This window comes from Cucurbita moschata, unplaced genomic scaffold (assembly GCF_002738365.1).
Source record: "Cucurbita moschata cultivar Rifu unplaced genomic scaffold, Cmos_1.0 Cmo_Scf00017, whole genome shotgun sequence".
Classification (NCBI taxonomy): Eukaryota; Viridiplantae; Streptophyta; class Magnoliopsida; order Cucurbitales; family Cucurbitaceae; genus Cucurbita; species Cucurbita moschata.
The window spans coordinates 229,487-246,115 of NW_019268533.1; the positions used below are offsets into that span (position 1 = coordinate 229,487).

The 16,629-nt window shown below is 37.5% G+C and overlaps 3 protein-coding genes and 1 long non-coding RNA gene across 5 annotated transcripts; 1 reads left to right on the plus strand and 3 right to left on the minus strand.

Moving 5' to 3' along the window:
* Positions 1-60: 60 nt before the first annotated feature.
* Positions 61-10,862, plus strand: LOC111454871 (probable LRR receptor-like serine/threonine-protein kinase At1g56130). The gene is made up of 25 exons (XM_023096340.1): positions 61-156; positions 390-491; positions 882-1,074; positions 2,100-2,171; positions 2,374-2,445; positions 2,556-2,627; positions 2,881-2,952; positions 3,852-3,923; positions 4,007-4,078; positions 4,251-4,322; positions 4,405-4,476; positions 4,575-4,646; positions 5,057-5,128; positions 5,214-5,279; positions 5,881-5,946; positions 6,079-6,123; positions 6,209-6,273; positions 6,450-6,826; positions 7,702-7,897; positions 7,974-8,141; positions 8,328-8,446; positions 8,824-9,034; positions 9,111-9,342; positions 9,422-9,572; positions 10,260-10,862. Exons 1-25 carry the CDS (start codon positions 120-122, stop codon positions 10,635-10,637), a joined length of 3,126 nt encoding a protein of 1,041 aa, XP_022952108.1. The 5' UTR covers positions 61-119; the 3' UTR covers positions 10,638-10,862.
* Positions 10,863-10,924: 62 nt separating this feature from the next.
* Positions 10,925-12,046, minus strand: LOC111454873. Its single transcript, XM_023096342.1, has one exon. The coding sequence runs from the start codon at positions 11,681-11,683 to the stop codon at positions 11,075-11,077; it is 609 nt and encodes a 202-aa protein (XP_022952110.1). The 5' UTR covers positions 11,684-12,046; the 3' UTR covers positions 10,925-11,074.
* On the minus strand, positions 11,799-14,190 carry LOC111454872 (acetylajmalan esterase-like). The gene is made up of 5 exons (XM_023096341.1): positions 13,816-14,190; positions 13,533-13,748; positions 13,305-13,453; positions 12,383-12,656; positions 11,799-12,300 (listed from the first exon to the last, which is right to left on the minus strand). Exons 1-5 carry the CDS (start codon positions 14,066-14,068, stop codon positions 12,083-12,085), a joined length of 1,110 nt encoding a protein of 369 aa, XP_022952109.1. The 5' UTR covers positions 14,069-14,190; the 3' UTR covers positions 11,799-12,082.
* A 680-nt stretch (positions 14,191-14,870) lies between these two features.
* LOC111454874 lies at positions 14,871-16,303 on the minus strand. Of its 2 annotated transcripts, none has more exons than XR_002712512.1 (2): positions 16,141-16,303; positions 14,871-15,567 (listed from the first exon to the last, which is right to left on the minus strand). It is a non-coding gene; the product is annotated as an uncharacterized LOC111454874 (long non-coding RNA). The 2 variants fall into 2 exon arrangements; XR_002712513.1 differs by having other exon boundaries at positions 14,871-15,634.
* Between the last annotated feature and the right edge of the window lie 326 nt (positions 16,304-16,629).

The following is a 16,629-nucleotide window of genomic DNA, read 5'->3' on the forward strand; positions in this document are numbered from 1 at the left end:
TTGTTTGAGTTCAAGCTCATGGGCTGCAATTTTTATATGCTTAGTTGCTTCGCCACTTGCCTTTCCCATGCTCATTTTATTATTATTTATATTGGTAAAGAAAGACAATCAATTTATTAATGGAGAACTTGAATAAGTCTCGATCGTCACCTTGTGGTCTTCTTTTTCAACTGTTGTATTTTTTGTCGTCACAGTTTTGGTCAGAATATCCCATTAATTCGATGGCTGTCCCAATCTCTTGAATTTTAGGATTGTTATAAACAAAATATCATTTTCTCTATCTAAGGATGCGCTGTGGCTAATTCATATCAATCCTCCCTCCATAATTCTGTCTGTAAGTGATCAAGCTTCCAATTCCATGCCCATGTTCATGGCGTCTTCATCTTCAGGTTTCATCTTTGCTGTTTGTGCTATTGCTTCCATTGTCTGCCACCTGGCTGTTTTGTCTGAAGCTCAAAATTCAACTCAGCCCACCACCGATCCTGATCAAGGTTCTCTCTCTCTCTCTCTCTCTCTCTCTCTCTCTCTCTCTCTCTCCCCCTCCCACCTTTAGTGTGTCCTCAGAGGAAAAAGCTAGCGATTCGAGGTATGCCCATGTATATATGTAGGGAATACACCGGTAACTTTGACATGAAAAAAAAGCTGCTCACTTTTGTTTCACGCAACCAAAAGACCCACTTAGAAGCTCTGAATTCCCACACCAGAATTAAGAAACAGTATTCAATTCAATTGAACTCTTTTGTTTTGTTCATGAATTGATTATTCATCTTTGTGAGGATCACCAACAAGTAGACATAAATCTGAAGACTTTACTCAAAAAGCTACATTGGAATAAATTGATACTGACTTTTGAGTGATTTATTTTTTTGGTGTGTGTGCAGCAAGAGCTCTGAATTCCATATTTAGACAATGGCGTATATCGGCGCCATCAGGGGCGTGGAATATAAGCGGGAATTTGTGCAGTGGGAGGGCAGTCGACACTACCACCCCCGTTGACATTAATGGAAACCTCAATCCTCTTATAAAATGCGATTGCTCAGCCAACAACGGTGCAACTTGCCTCATTACTCAACTGTATCTCTCTCTCTCTCTCGCTCTTTCTCTCTCTGCATCTATCGCATTACATTTGAAGAGCTGGAGCAATTCGGATTAGTTTTATTTACGATTGCCTTGAGCATTCCTATTCTGCATGTGCGATTGTTGGGACTTGAGTTTAGTTGTGGAAATCCAGAATCAAGTTGATGAATAAAACTAATTTACAGTTGAGACAATGTGATATCCCACGTTGGTTGGGAGGATGGGAGGAGAACAAACCACCCTTTATAAGAGTGTGGAAACCTTCTTCTAGCAGACGCGTTTTAAAGTCTTGAGGGGAAGCCCAAAAAGGACAATATTTGCTAGCGGTGGACCTGGGCCGTTACAAATAGTATCAGAGCCAGACATCGGAAGATGTGCCAGCCTTCTCGCGGTTCCCCGAAGGAGGGTAGACACGAGGCGGTGTGCCAGTAAGGACGCTGGGCCCCAAAGGGGGTGGATTTGGTGGGGGTCCCACATCGATTGGAGAAAGGAATGAGTGCCAGCGAGGACGCTGGGTCCCGAAGGGGGGTGGATTGTGATGTCCTACATTGGTTGGGAAGGAGAACAAGCCACCCTTTATAAGGGTATGGAAACCTTCTTCTAGCAAACGCGTTTTAAAGCTTCGAGGGGAAGTCCGAAAGGGAAAGCCCAAAGAGGACAATATCTGCTAGCGGTGGATCTGGTCGTTACAGATATTCGATTCTAACTACTTTCATTCGTTTAAGCATTGATATACATGGACCGTAAAAAAAAGGATCTGAGTTGCAGGAATTTATACATGTATATCCATAAGCTTGCAATGTTCGCTGATAAAAAAAAAAAAAATCAGTTTTTCCAGAGGACCAATGCCGCCATATTGCTTGTATGTTTTGCATCCTGACAAATCTGGTCGATCATAAGAGGATATAATCTACTTGAAAGAAAAGATCAGAGAAGATCATATTTATTTCTCATAACAAACTAATGTTCTTTGTTTTCTTTCTTGTTCAGTTTGAATTCATCTTATTTATATGGTTTTGCAGGCACGTTTATGCAATAAACGTTGTTGGTGTACTTCCACCAGAGCTATGGACATTAACTTCCCTCACCTATCTGTATGTTTTCTTCCTTATATACACACACAGACCTTTTAGAATATTACATCATTTGTTGAGTGGAGAATTTGAATCGTGAGCTCTTAGAACAATCTGCGTTCATGTTGGCGCATATATGTATGTATTTGATATTATTATTAAGTGTAATGTGGAAAGTTTTATTGGTATCTTGTGCAATTAAATTGAACTGAATTTCTATCAGGAAGTTGGATCAAAATTTCTTGACTGGAACGCTATCTCCATCTGTTGGTAATCTCACAGAATTGCGGAAGTTGTAAGACAATCCATAGCTTTTTCTAGAGACCTCAAAAGACATAATATCATATTGAACATCAACGTTAAGGAATTTCATTCATTTTCTAACTTTAAACAAATTATGATTAGGAGCCTGGGCATTAATGCATTATCAGGGGAACTTCCGAAGGAACTTGGATCTCTCTCTAAACTGGAACTGTTGTAAGTTATCTGTTTCTACTCAACTCTGGAGGACATCCGAATAGCTAGCTGATCCCGTTGCTTTTTATTAAATCTATGGAGCTAACTTTTTCAATTGATTTGTTAGTTACATGAAATAATTTTTTGCTTTTTATGAATGTGAGCAATGAAACTTTTCATGAGTACAAATGCAGATCATTAGTATTATATGTCATGCGGCTGTATATATTTCATATGACCATACTTAACTGTTGCGTTTTGACTGATATTGTAGGGCTTTCGGATCCAACAATTTCTCTGGTCCCTTACCGCCAGAGCTTGGAAATCTTTCTATGTTGAAGGAACTGTAAGCTTTTCTTTCTTTCTCTTTGTTTTTTGGTTTTTGTTTATAAAATATTTTGAACCTTTTTTTATATCTACATGTGTAAATTATGCTTATGGGGTTGCCTTTCCTAGTTTGCAACAACTAGATCTGAATTTTTTGGTATCAAACTTTTGACCAGCGGGATAAAAACCTAAAATGTTGTAGTCATGTGGTTGCCCTCAGTTTATTTATTTAATTTTTTTTTTATATTCAGGATATTGTTGGATGTGCCATTGCCGTATCTCATGATTTTTGTAATTTCCAGAAATACCACAATCTGTTTATGTTTATCGGGCACGAAAAAAGATGACTTGCTATTATTGATAGAAAGCTCACATTAAAACTCACTCTTGTATGCATGATAGGAATTATATCCTATTTGACATTCATCAATATAACTCTAACAAGTTATAAATAGAACTTAAAAATGTTACAAAACGAACCTCATATGTTGAATATTTGCATACCCAAGTAAATGTTTGAGAGCCAAACTTCAGTTGATGAAGAGTATAACGTTGGTGACATAAAAGAAAGAAAAGACTGAAAGCTAAACCAACTTTTGTGAAAGAAAAAACTCATTGATCTTAACGGTTCGCTATCCTGGGGTTAACTCATAGTACTTACCTATTCATGGTCATGATCATTTTATTTTAATTGGGAGTTTGTTGATGCAAGAATCTAAAATACGAATTTGACTTTGGGTCCCTTCATCTGTGATATGCATTTCTGAGCATGCTGAATGGTCTGAATGAATAGATTTGTCTCGAGTTTCAATCTTTGACTTGGGTTTTGTTCCACTTAGTTGTGGTGATCCTACCTTTACTCTGCGTTTGCACTGTTTCATTATACTGATAATTTGTTGATCATGTTTGTCTTGATAGATACATTGATAGCTCTGGAGTTTCTGGTGGTATCCCTCAATCATTTTCACGCCTAAGAAACTTGCATACAGTGTAATCCATTTTCTGGCTTTAATTTTTCCTAACATTATCAGCCAAGGATGCATCATTCATATGTAAATCTCTCTTCTGAACAGGTGGGCATCAGACAATGAATTCAGGGGCAGAATACCTGATTTCATCGGGAGTTGGACACGGCTAACGTCTTTGTAAGAAAATTATGTTATCATGTCAATTCTTAGCTCCAAACCCCCCCTCTTCCTCTCCAAAAGTGAGTAGAAATTGCAAGTAACACAAACTATGCTATGCAGAAGTTCGTGTTACTTGCAATTTCTAGTTAAGTTGAAGGTCTGTCCGTTTATTATCTACTCACTTTTGTAGGAGGTTTCAAGGAAACTCTTTTACAGGTCCCATACCATCGACATTTTCAAACCTGACATCTTTGACGGAGTTGTGAGTAACTCCAACCATTTCAGAGTATCTGGTCTATGTACTTCTTGACTCATTGCTAATGTTCCATATATAATTAATATAGGAGAATAGGTGATTTATCCAATGGGAGCTCTTCTCTAGCATTCATCAGTAATATGGCATCTCTAACTATCCTGTGAGTTGGCTCCATTTTTTGTTTCATTGCTGTTATTATCTTTTTATATTTTCAATCAACCAAACGTTTTTATGATTATAATGTTCCTTTTCTTGCAGGGTGTTGAGAAATAATAATATTACAGGTTCAATTCCATCCAACATTGGAGAATTTCGTAGACTTACCCAGCTGTAAGAATTCCTCATCAACGGATAACCGTTTAAATTAATTTGTTGCTTGTAATGAGCTAAGTTAGATTTATTTGCGTTGCAAACAAATTTGACTCGTACACCTGTACGTCAGTTTTTGTGTATGATATCCTTGCCTCACCAAATCACCCTAGAAACAACAATGTTCATGTGCTCTTTTAAGAAATTGTGTTGGTGTCATCTCATCTCCAAACTGATTTATAAATTAAGATGGGATCCATTTGGATGATAAATCTAGTAACATGTTTTTTTCCTTTTTCTTTTTTTTTTCTTACCATTATGAAACTTAGTGCTCTTGGGGAGAATTGAATCCTATTTGATGATCGCATTTTATTGTTAAAAGTTCTTGTAGTTCTGGTAATGGAGTGACTCCATTCTCCTTTCTATTGTAGGGACTTGAGCTTCAACAACTTGACAGGAGAGATTCCAAGCTCGCTTTTCAATTTGAGTTCACTGTCACACTTGTAACATCCAACCCTTCCTACATTAACTATCTGACTCCCACCATTTTTTTGTCGAATTGAAGTGTATATTCTGTCTTTTGCTCAGGTTTCTTGGAAATAATAAGTTAAATGGGACCCTACCTACACAGAAGAGTGCATCACTTCTTAATATGTGAGTTCGTCTTGTAAATTTTGATTTCAGTTAACGATGCCCCTTACAAGTAGATCTGATTTAGCAATATTTCTTTTGGTCAATTAGATGGAAGATATGTTGTATTCCTGGGAAATGAAAATTTTTCCATCTCAAAGATATATGAAAGATTCTACTGTATATTTCACTATGCTCCAACGGAATGCATCTTTTATCAAACTTCTCGATTACCAAGTTTAAATATTCATAGTAAGAAGTTGCATAGGATGCATTTCTTGGGTTATTTTTAAATACGTGCTTTTTGAGATTGAGGTTTTGAGAAGGCATGGTATTCATTCAGGCAAACAATCATATGCTTGTTCAATTTGAAAACAGTGGCAACACGTTCTTTTGGCATGCTTAGATTTATTGGCTAAGACACTAAAGAATCTGTCTACCTTTTCAAAATAAGTTTAAAATTCCAAAACCCTACATGCATTGTCGTGGAATGCTTAGCTGAAATCTTTAGCTTGACTCGATAAGTACACATCTTAATAGTCATTTTTCACATTTTCCTTTTACACCTTTCTTTGGTTGTTAACTTCTGTACTGAGTGCTAATGCCTTGCCACTTGATCTTGTAGAGACTTGTCATATAATGATTTATCAGGGAGCTTTCCTCCTTGGATCAACCAGCAAAATTTACAGATGTAAGTAATGTGCCACTGATTTTCTGTTCTTTTTCTCTACAATCATGCAAATGACAATAATACACTGCCTACCTACTCAATGTAATATTAAGATGAAGGTTATGTTATAATCTTATTGGCTTTGATATGCAGAAATTTAGTAGTCAACAATTTCACAATTGAAGGTTCAAGTAGCAGGTATTTCCATGAGTTCATTTAATATCCTTGCGTTCACAAATTCTTCGTTGGTGGTCTGTTTAACACATCTCTCTTTTGCTTTCAGTGGTTTGCCTTCTGGATTGAATTGTCTTCAACGCAACTTTCCTTGTAATCGAGACCGTCCAAGATGTGAGTAGAAATTACAAAATAAATTCTTCCTATTTGTTGTTTGTTTCTCTGAGGAAGAGGAAAAACTACCTCTGGCTTCTAACTTTTGACATAAGGCAATTGTTAAATCAGAAGATGCACCGTCCTACGTGTGGATATCTTTTATTCATAACTCCTGTCTTGTATGTTGATGCCAGATTCTGATTTTGGGATCAAGTGTGGAGGTCCACAGATCACAAGTTCATCAGGGATTTTGTTTGAAAGGGAAAATGAGACTCTCGGTCCTGCTACATACTTTGTTACCGAGTCAAATAGATGGGCCGTTAGTAATACTGGATACTTCACTGGGACCAACAATCCTGAATACATAGGCAAGACATTGTCTCAATTCCCAAACTCCCTTGACACAGAACTTTTTCAGACACAGCGTCTATCTGCTTCATCATTGAGATACTATGGACTGGGACTTGAGAATGGAAACTACACAGTGAACCTTCATTTTGCAGAAATAGCTTTCCCAGATTCAAATACATGGCAAAGCCGTGGGAGGCGTCTCTTTGATATATATATCCAGGTTTCTTTTTAATTCTTCATTTATATAATCTTGTTATGAGTCTTCCTCTACCATAGTTCCAGGCGAGGGAAAAAAATATTTTTCTAGAAGCTTTGCCTGACACTGTTATGACAAGGGCTTTTTAAGTTGGTTGGCCCTGGAAATTTGATACAATATTTTAAGTTTCTGTCTAATTTTAAAAAAATGTACAATATTTTTACTTTCACCATGTTATTGTCCTACAAAAAAATTCACTTTTATGTGAAATAAATTCATTGATTTAAAAAATGTTAAATATGTGAAGAATCTATTAAACACAAAATTGAAAGTTTAGCGATATTAGATATTTGTAAACTTTTAGTGAACTATTAGACAAAAAGTTAAAATTTTAGGAATCTAGCTCAGACCTATTAATCACAAATTTGAAAATTCAATTACTAAAATTGTAATTAGAGAAATCACTTGTTGCATGTTGGTCTTTGTCTTTATTGGGTTTAAGTAGGTTCAATGACTTACTGGATTTTATGTACATTTAAATTTTCATTCACGTTTTGTTTTTTAATTAATTTTATGTACATTTTGGGTTGTTGTTTTTGTATCTTCTAAAAGTAAAAATAATAAAAAATATTATCCTACATTTTCAGAAATTGGCATGTCGCCGTTTCCGTGTCTATGCTTCTTAGTTGATGGGTGTTAGCAACACTTATAGTTTTGTTTATGCAGTAAGAACAAGTGTCATCCGCCTTATATTTTAAATTTCATTTTTCTAATATTATATTTCCATTTGGTCCTGTGTTATTCCTTCACCAACTGATTTTCATTTTCCGACGTGCCTTCATTTTTGCGATTATCTGTTGCTCTCTTCCTTTGTCTAAGTTCATCATCATTGGTTCCAGGGAAATCGTGTCTTACAGAATTTTGATATCAGAAAGGAGGCAGGTGGGTCTTTCCTTGCTGTCAGAAAGAATTTTACGGCTGAAGTTACAGAAAGCTTCCTGGAAATTCATCTCTTTTGGGCAGGCAAAGGTACTTGCTGCATACCTAATCAGGGTGCTTTTGGACCCTCCGTTTCAGCCATCAGTGCTACCCCAGGTAATTAGTAATGGCAAGTTTTGTTCTTTGTTGTGTCCTTGTTTTCAAGTACTGAAATTAGTGAGCTTTTCTGCAGATTTTGAACCAACTGTCAGCAACGTACCTCCAAATACTGAGGAGAATAATAGAACGGGCCTAATTGTAGGGCTCGTTGTTGGTTTAGGATCTGTTTTCTTTCTGATTATTGGTGCAGTTTTCTTTGTCATCCAGAGAAGGAAAAGGCGTCGTGCCTATGAAGATGAAGGTAACTACAAGGAATCTGCTTCGACGTAGTTATTTGCATCTTGATTCTGTTGCATTCCACATTAAATGCTTGCATAAATTGGTCCCTTATTGCTATATTTTCTTCCATTTTGGATCTACATTGGAGGAGGCATACTGTAATTTCTATCCACATCTATACCAATTATTTATTTTTATTATTTTGCAGAGCTCCTTGGGATAGATGCTAGACCGTACACTTTTAGTTTTTCTGAACTAAGGGGTGCTACAAGCGACTTTAATCCATCCAACAAACTTGGCGAGGGAGGATTTGGACCTGTTTACAAGGTATGGTCTCTCTTTAAAATGGCGAAGAAGTGGATAGGGCTAGGAAAATGTCATTATCATGGTTGTCTCCTGTTGTATTATTCACATCTGATTCAATTATCTGAAACTACCCAATAAATTTCGGAAATTTTGTTTGTGTAAAAGAAGAAAAGATAATGTTGTAGATCTTAGTAAACTTATAACCATTGCGGGGAAAAGGATAGTTTATCTCAAACTGAGGCAATCTTATATGTGAGAATATGACGTATCATAACAGTTTTACCAATTTCAATTACTGTATTTGCTTCGAAGTTTGTACGATAGTGGGAAGATTATATCTATTTTTACGTTCTGAAGTATTGCTATTACTTACTATCTGATTGCTTTTATCCTTGCAGGGAACACTATGCGATGGAAGAGTGGTTGCTGTGAAGCAACTTTCAGTGGCATCCCACCAAGGAAAGAGCCAGTTTGTCGCTGAGATTGCTACAATATCCGCAGTGCAACATCGTAACCTTGTAAAATTATATGGATGTTGCATTGAGGCCGACAAACGTCTCCTTGTTTATGAGTTTCTAGAAAACAAGAGTCTTGACCAAGCATTATTTGGTAAGGAATTTATATCCAATTTTCCGGCTGTTGAAAGCAAAGATAGTTGTATTTAATCATGGGTTTTGTGTGGCAGGAAATAAACATTTGACTGTTGATTGGCCAACACGTTTTGACATATGCGTGGGTGTAGCAAGGGGTCTCACTTACCTTCACGAGGAATCAAGACTTCGCATAGTGCACAGAGATGTTAAGGCCAGTAACATCCTGCTTGACGGTAATCTGATTCCCAAAATTTCAGATTTTGGCTTAGCCAAACTTTACGACGACAAAAAGACTCATATAAGCACCCGTGTCGCTGGGACAATGTAAGATTAATTCAGTAATTGTGTTTTCGCTTTTTTTCTTTGGGTACAAGCACTAATGTTGGCCAGCTTACTGTTGCAGTGGTTATCTTGCACCTGAGTACGCCATGCGTGGCCACCTTACGGAAAAGGCTGATGTGTTTGGATTTGGCGTTGTGGCTCTTGAAATTGTCAGTGGAAGGCCAAATTCAGACCCAAGCTTAGAGCAAGACAAAATTTATCTTCTCGAATGGGTAAGAATGATTCGTTTTTCCTGTTTTGTTCATTAGGATCACCCCCCCTCCCCAGAGTAGAACAAATATCTTCAAACCCATTCCAGTGAAATTAAAAGAACTAACACACTCTTGAAGATTTACGGCTGAAAAAGTTTTTAATGTTTCAGATAAAATGTAAAGACGGATTAAAGAGCTTCTCTCTCACTTAGATGCCACTTATACTTCCTCTTTCTAAGCACCCTCCCTAAGCTTATTATTTGAAATCATATCCTTTTCAGATCCTTCTCTATTACCTCCATATTATTCTCATCCTTCTCTATTAACTTTACCCTTGAACTTAAATCAATAGTAATCTGAACATACAATTGCTGGAGAGTCCCGAGCAATCATTTAAATGTAGCAGTTTGGCTGAAACATGAGAGGAGCATAAGAAAACAATAAAAACTGATCAATAATATCTTTCCTTGCATTTTCTCTCATAACTCAATGACAGAGGACAGAAATATATACATTATCAATCAGACATTAGTGTTAATCTGTCTATGAGGCACCAAGTGATTAGATAATATTTTTGGCCGTTTTAATCCAAGAAGAGTATACAGTAGAAAATTGACATTTCAATTAGGCGGTGCTTCCTCATCTTATCGCTTCCATTTAAATTTCGCTTAGAAGTTGTCTGATAAATTCCTGTTTTGCTTGTTGTAGGCATGGTACCTCCACGAAAACAACTGTGAACTTGAGATGGTGGATCCTGAATTATCAGAGTTCAGCAAGGAGGAAGTAAAGAGGGTGATTGGTGTAGCTCTTCTGTGCACTCAAACATCCCCAGCTCTTCGGCCATCAATGTCCCGCGTAGTGGCAATGCTGACCGGAGACATCGAAGTGACTCCTGTAACTTCCAAACCAGGTTACCTTACTGATTGGAAATTTGATGACATTACAAGCTTTATAGATAATCCATCAACTGAAGAACCTGATACTGGCCGTTATGCATCGACTAGTTCGAGTGTTGTTGGTGCAAAGCATACGCCAGCCAATGATTTTGAACCAATGCTCCATGAATTATTAGGGGAAGGTAGGTGAAGAAGCTTAGTTTTATATTTGCTCAACGTTCCCCCACCTCCGGCTTTGTACATTGTGATTTAATTTCATACAACATTTGTGTCGTTTGGAACCTCCCATTTGTGAATTATTTATGATCTCATTGATTTCTGTGTTGGAGTTTGTAAGTTAAATTGCTTATTACTCAAAAGTACCGTTCACAAAATAGACTGCCCATGGAGTTTGGATTCCATGATTGTATCTTTTGATTGTGGTTGTGGTCTAGCATACATATCTGTTTGAGTAATAATAACAAAAGAACCATTGTTGGAAAGAACTTTAAGTTGTCATCCATATGATACCACCAAAGCAACAAGATAGTGCAGAACAGAGTGTGATCTGCAGTGAAACAAACAAGATCCACCAAGATCGAAATCCATGGCATCATCAAAATCATCAATTTTGTAAAAGCCCCTCTACTAGTTACACAGAACAACCCTAATAATCCCAAGAAACATACAGGAAACAGAGAAGAAAAACAGAGTGATGAAATCCCTTGAAGACCATTTTCTGACAGCCTTAGCTTCAACCCTCAGGCTCTTCGCCCTCCTCAGCGCATCCACCTCCTTCAACAAATCAAACTCAACCCCTTTCCTCTTCAACTCATCTACACACTTCCCCAGCAAATTCCTGTCTTCTTTTTCCCTTTCCAGCAGTTTCTCCAAGTGGGCCTCAAGATCGGTCTTGTATCTCACGGCCCAAATGATACCCAGAGAGAACAACAGAGAACAAAGCGACGGAATCCAGGATCTGTTGCAGGCTACTCCATGGAAATCCTTGGTCGAGGCATTGAAGAGGAGGAGCACGGCGGTGGAGTGGAAGATGAAGAAGAAAATGTGAAGCATAGTGATTTCTTTCCTCACAGAGTCGATTTGGGTTTCTTTCAGAGAGATTCTTCCGAAGATTAGTTCCTCTTCCTTGAGCCACTGCTTGAGAAGAAGTTTGTGGGTTGGGGTTTCGGCAATTTGGTGAAGTGGGTGTGAAGGCTTCGGTTCCATGACTGATAAAGCTTTGTTGTTATCATCCATGGAAATTAAAAGTCACAAAACAGAGAGAAGTGCAAAATAGAAAGAAGAGAAGGATAGAAGAATGTAGTGAAGAGAGATCGGAGGCTTTTCAAAGGAGGCTCCCTTCTTTGATTTCTTTTTTTTCAAATAATTGTAACGGTCGGATCTGGAAAAGCGTTGCGTTGAAGTACGGTTTTGGTTTTGGTTTTGGTTAGAAGCCCCCCAATCCCCATGGCCCTTTCCATTCAACAATGGGCACGTGCTCCCCTACGCAGCCCTCACAACGGGTAATAGAATAAATTGAATATGGGTCCGTATGGGTCCATATGGGTCCATATGGGTCCCATCTCACTCTCACTAAACAACCCTCCTACAAACTAAAAAGGAATTAAAAAGCAAAGCTAAAGTAATGAAACAAATTCAAGGTATGCAATAAAGCCGTGGAAGTATGTTGAGAATGAGCCAATATGTCACAAGTCTGTAAGCATTTTGCGTCAAATGAAATCCATCCCAACTGATTCGCTCTCCAGGATTACCACAAACCGGCACTCCAGGAGCTCCACACATTTGCATCAGGTTGAACTCATAATCACCATCCATTCCACAACAAGGCTTATGCAGGGACGTTTCATCAAAGCCTGTTAATGTATATTCTATCAGATAAGTAAACGTTTTGAGAAGAGAACATCAGCAGCATATAGTGCAACAAAGGAGGCTTACCGAGAGAGGAAGCTTCTCGTAGAACCCACAAGAGTGCATTATAGTAATCACCATACACGATATTCACATTTGGGTTCTCTTTTCTAAAGGATTTGATAGCATCATTCAGATGGGTGTTGTGATAGATTGCTAAGTTGTTCAAATCCTTCAAACAGTGAAGCTCATCATAAGCAGTGGCATCGTCGGTTTGAAATCCAGCGAGAAAGATTGGTAGGCAGCCTATTGGAAAGTTTCCCGGCACAATAACTTGAAAAGCACCGTAATTTATGACTCTCTGCAGTTACAAACGAAAAGAAAAGGAGATATTGATAGAAAGTGTTTCAGAATGGTTAGGAGTGAGGAGAGGAGTCGATCATGGGTTTATAAGTAAGAAATATTATCTTTCATTAGTATGAGTCCTCTCTCAAAAACCAAAAGCAAAGTTATATTCAAGGTGGACAATATCATACAATTACAGAGATATGTGATTCCTAATATAGTATCAGAGTCATGTCTTTAACTTAATCATGTCAATAGAATCTTCAAGTGTCCAACAGAGAAGTTATGAGTCTCAAAGATGTAGTCAAAAGTGACTCAAGTGTCGAACAAAGGGTGTACTTCAAAGGTTCTAGAGAAGAAGTCGAGTCTCGATTAAGGGAGAGGTTGTTCAAAGGCTCCATAGGGCTCAGCGGAGGTTCTATGGTGTATTTTGTTCGAGGGGAGGTTTATTGAGGATTGTTGGGGAGAGTAGTCCCGCATTGGCTAATTGAGAGGAAAACCATGGATTTTTATAAGGAATACTATCTGTTGGCACGAGGACCTATCCAGGAAACTGAAACCAAAACCAAAATCAAAAGCAAAGTCACTAGAGTGTATGATCTAAGTTGGCAATACAATACCATTACATATAGAAAGGTTCAAAGAAATGAATCAAACCACATACCTCGACTGCCTCCTTTATAATTTGAACAACTTCAGGAACCATATTTCTAACTTCTTCTATAGTCTTGCCTTGGAACAGCGCATAGTTGTAATCATTCCCTCCAATCTCACCAACAAAGAACAAAGCATTCTTCAATTTCTTGGTACAATCTGTAAAACAGAGATCGCAATAAGTAAAGTAATTCAGAGAGTTTGTAAGTAATGAGAAAGAGGAAGTATATATAAATACCATTCTCTTTGAAGAGACAAGTAATGTTGAAATGAGTAGACATCCAATCAAGCTGTTTAGACAAAGACGAGTTGGTGACGCGAGAAGAGATTCTCTTTTGAGCAAGAACTTCCGAAGGCAAAGGCGTAGAGCCAGCCACTGCGAAATTCACCCCGTGAGTCATTGGTGCATCCTTGTCCAAATAAGGGTTTATCAAAGGAAGTCCAGCGGCAATAGCTGTAAGTAAATGAAATTAGCTTAAAACCCCATGTAAAGCAGAGAGGAAGGGTTTAAAGTTGGGTACCAAATTGATCGATGATTAGCAAGCCATTAGAACAGCGGCCAGTGGGGTTGTTGAAGAAGGATTCCCCGTAAGGGAAACGGGAAAAAGGGGTGGCGGGATTTTCTCGGATGAGGTTTCCGGTGTCTGAAATAGAGTCGCCCAGTTGGTAGATAGCGTCGAACATGCAGGTGGCCTTCGGCGGATGATCGGCAGCATTGGACGGTGAATGAAGAAGAAGAAGAAGAAGGAGAGGCAAATTAGGGAGAAGCTCCATTGTTAAGAAGAAGTATGATAGCAGAGCAGAGAAGCGCAATCGTTTTTGGAAGACCGATGATCATCGAGTATTTGATTTCATTAGATCATATTATGATTTTATATCTTTCGTCTTCTTTTCATTTAATTTATAAAAATCTCTTTGACTTGAAGATATTAAATCAAACCAAACTATCTAAGTTGGATTTAAGAAGATTTGTTTGGTTTAAATCCCAATTAAGATAGTAACTAAATTAATAAATCCTATCCATAAATGAGTTGTAAAGATTTTTTTTTAGCTAAAATTGAGATTTTTTTTTAGCATAAAATTTATGAGATTAGAACGAGTTAAATGAGTAAAAGTATTTGAGGGATGGCATTGCACCATAGTTGCTAAACTAAAAAATAATAGTAATAAGCCTTTATACTAATACGAAGAACACAAAGAGAAATATATGAGATCGTAAACTTTATATATTAATGACTTTTGGTATGATTGTGCAAAGTACAACTATCTACACTAACCATTTATTATCATTCACCCTATGTAGCCATGTGTATGAAACTTGCATGTTTCTTTAGTTATAAGCTATATCTTTTTATTCATTTTGATCTCGTAACTATCTAATGTAGAGAGATGTTACGATGGGTCATACTCAAGAAGCATCATCTACTCATCTGTTATATCGGATTCAACCTCACAGTTTTAAAACGCCTTTACTAGAAAAAGGTTTTCACACCCTTATAAGAAATGTTTCGTTACTCTCTCCTACCAATCCTACCAATGTGAGATTTCACCATCAATAATCAAGAACCATAAAAGATAAAAGAAACCTTGCTGTACTCATATTCATCTTAGGTAAACAGTAATATACACAATCCAAGCATGACACTCAAAAGGAGAAAATTCCAAAAAGAAAAGGAAACTAAAAGAAGTTTGGCCAAATTTATATGTATTTGCAAGAGAAGTTAACAAACAGAAGCATTGTAGTTGAGGCTGTAGTAGTGAAGAGATTGATCGTGAGAGGCTTCAAACCGGAAAAACACACAATTTTGAACCTCATCCTTGCAAATCAGAGCTCCAAGCGTCTCCAAATGTCGCATATTATCCGCGAGTATGATGAGATTAAAAGCTACAAGGAGCACCAAGAATACAAAATAAGCAACCTTCGAAGCATTGAAAAATATGTAATATGCAACTAATGACAACAACTGCATGGCCCTTAGCTGCCTTTTTCTTCTCTTGTTTCAAACTTTGTTAAATATGGAAAGCTTTAAAACTGCCACACAAACAATGTTCAACATATATATGCCAAAGCCAAAGCCAAAGCCAAAGCCAAGAGGGTTGATGCAATTATTGGTGGAGTTACTTCTGTTCAGAACTCAATATAGGCAGCAGGTAGCAGTTGGTGAAATTGGTCTTAAATGAGAAGTCGACTAGTACACACACGTTTCTCATATACACGTTCTTCGTGTATCATCTAACTGTTTGGAGAGCTGTCGTGTATATACTTCGGCCACCTGTCAAAACATCATTTTTCTTACAAATATTTATGAGTTCAGCCCTGATTCAATGATAATTAAGTACCTCAGGAAATAATCTTTGGGTTAATCATATATTCTATAATGTGATTGCAGGCTTAATGATAATCAACCCAACTTATGAGACTTTTAGGTTCAAGTAATAAACTATATGACATAACAGGCATGCTTTTTTCAAATGCGAGGGGGAAAGCATTAATACTAATCAATCAAAGAGTTGGCAGGAGAAAGCTCAATTCACCAACTTTGATGTGACAATTCAACCATTTAAAATGGTAGCAAGTTGGGTGAAATTAAAATATTTGAAAAGGTAGAATCTAGATTAGACAAGGACTTGAACTTATATACTGGATGTCTTCATCTCATTTATATGTTAAGTTCAGAAGTATTTTCAAATTTCTGGTATTTGGGTGTGGTAAATACTAGAAAAATAAACCATGGATAGAAATTACACATTTCATTTATGTATGGCAATGCTTCATGTTCTAGAAGACTCGACACATTTTACTTCACGGATGGTACAGTAAGAAGAATACAGAGGCGCGTACGTACCAAGGACAAGTCTTGCACTGCCTGCACTGTTTCCTCTCTAACATTGAGGCAAGCGTACCAGCTTTAAGGTCGAAAAAGCACATTCTGAAAACACCGATAAGGTCGGGTTCGCCACGATCTTTAGCATGCTAGTATCTTGCAAGCAAACATGACAAACTTTGGCTTCTTCTGCCAAAGATAATCAATTTAAGATGATGTTGAAGAAGTGTAAAGAAACACTTCCATTTACAGATGGCCTCCTGATTCGAACAATAGTGCTTCAATTGATGACCGGTAAGTAGTGATGAAGCTGAACATTCGACCAGCGAGTGGTGGAAACAAAACGAAATAAGATCAGTCTTACTTAATTACATGTATCATTCAAACGGGTGTGAAAGGTCTATATAACAACTCAAGCCTACCGCTAGCAGATATTGTCTTCTATGGGCTTTCCCTTCTAGACTTCCTCTCAAAGTTTTTAAAACGCATTTGTTAGAAAGAGGCTTCCAC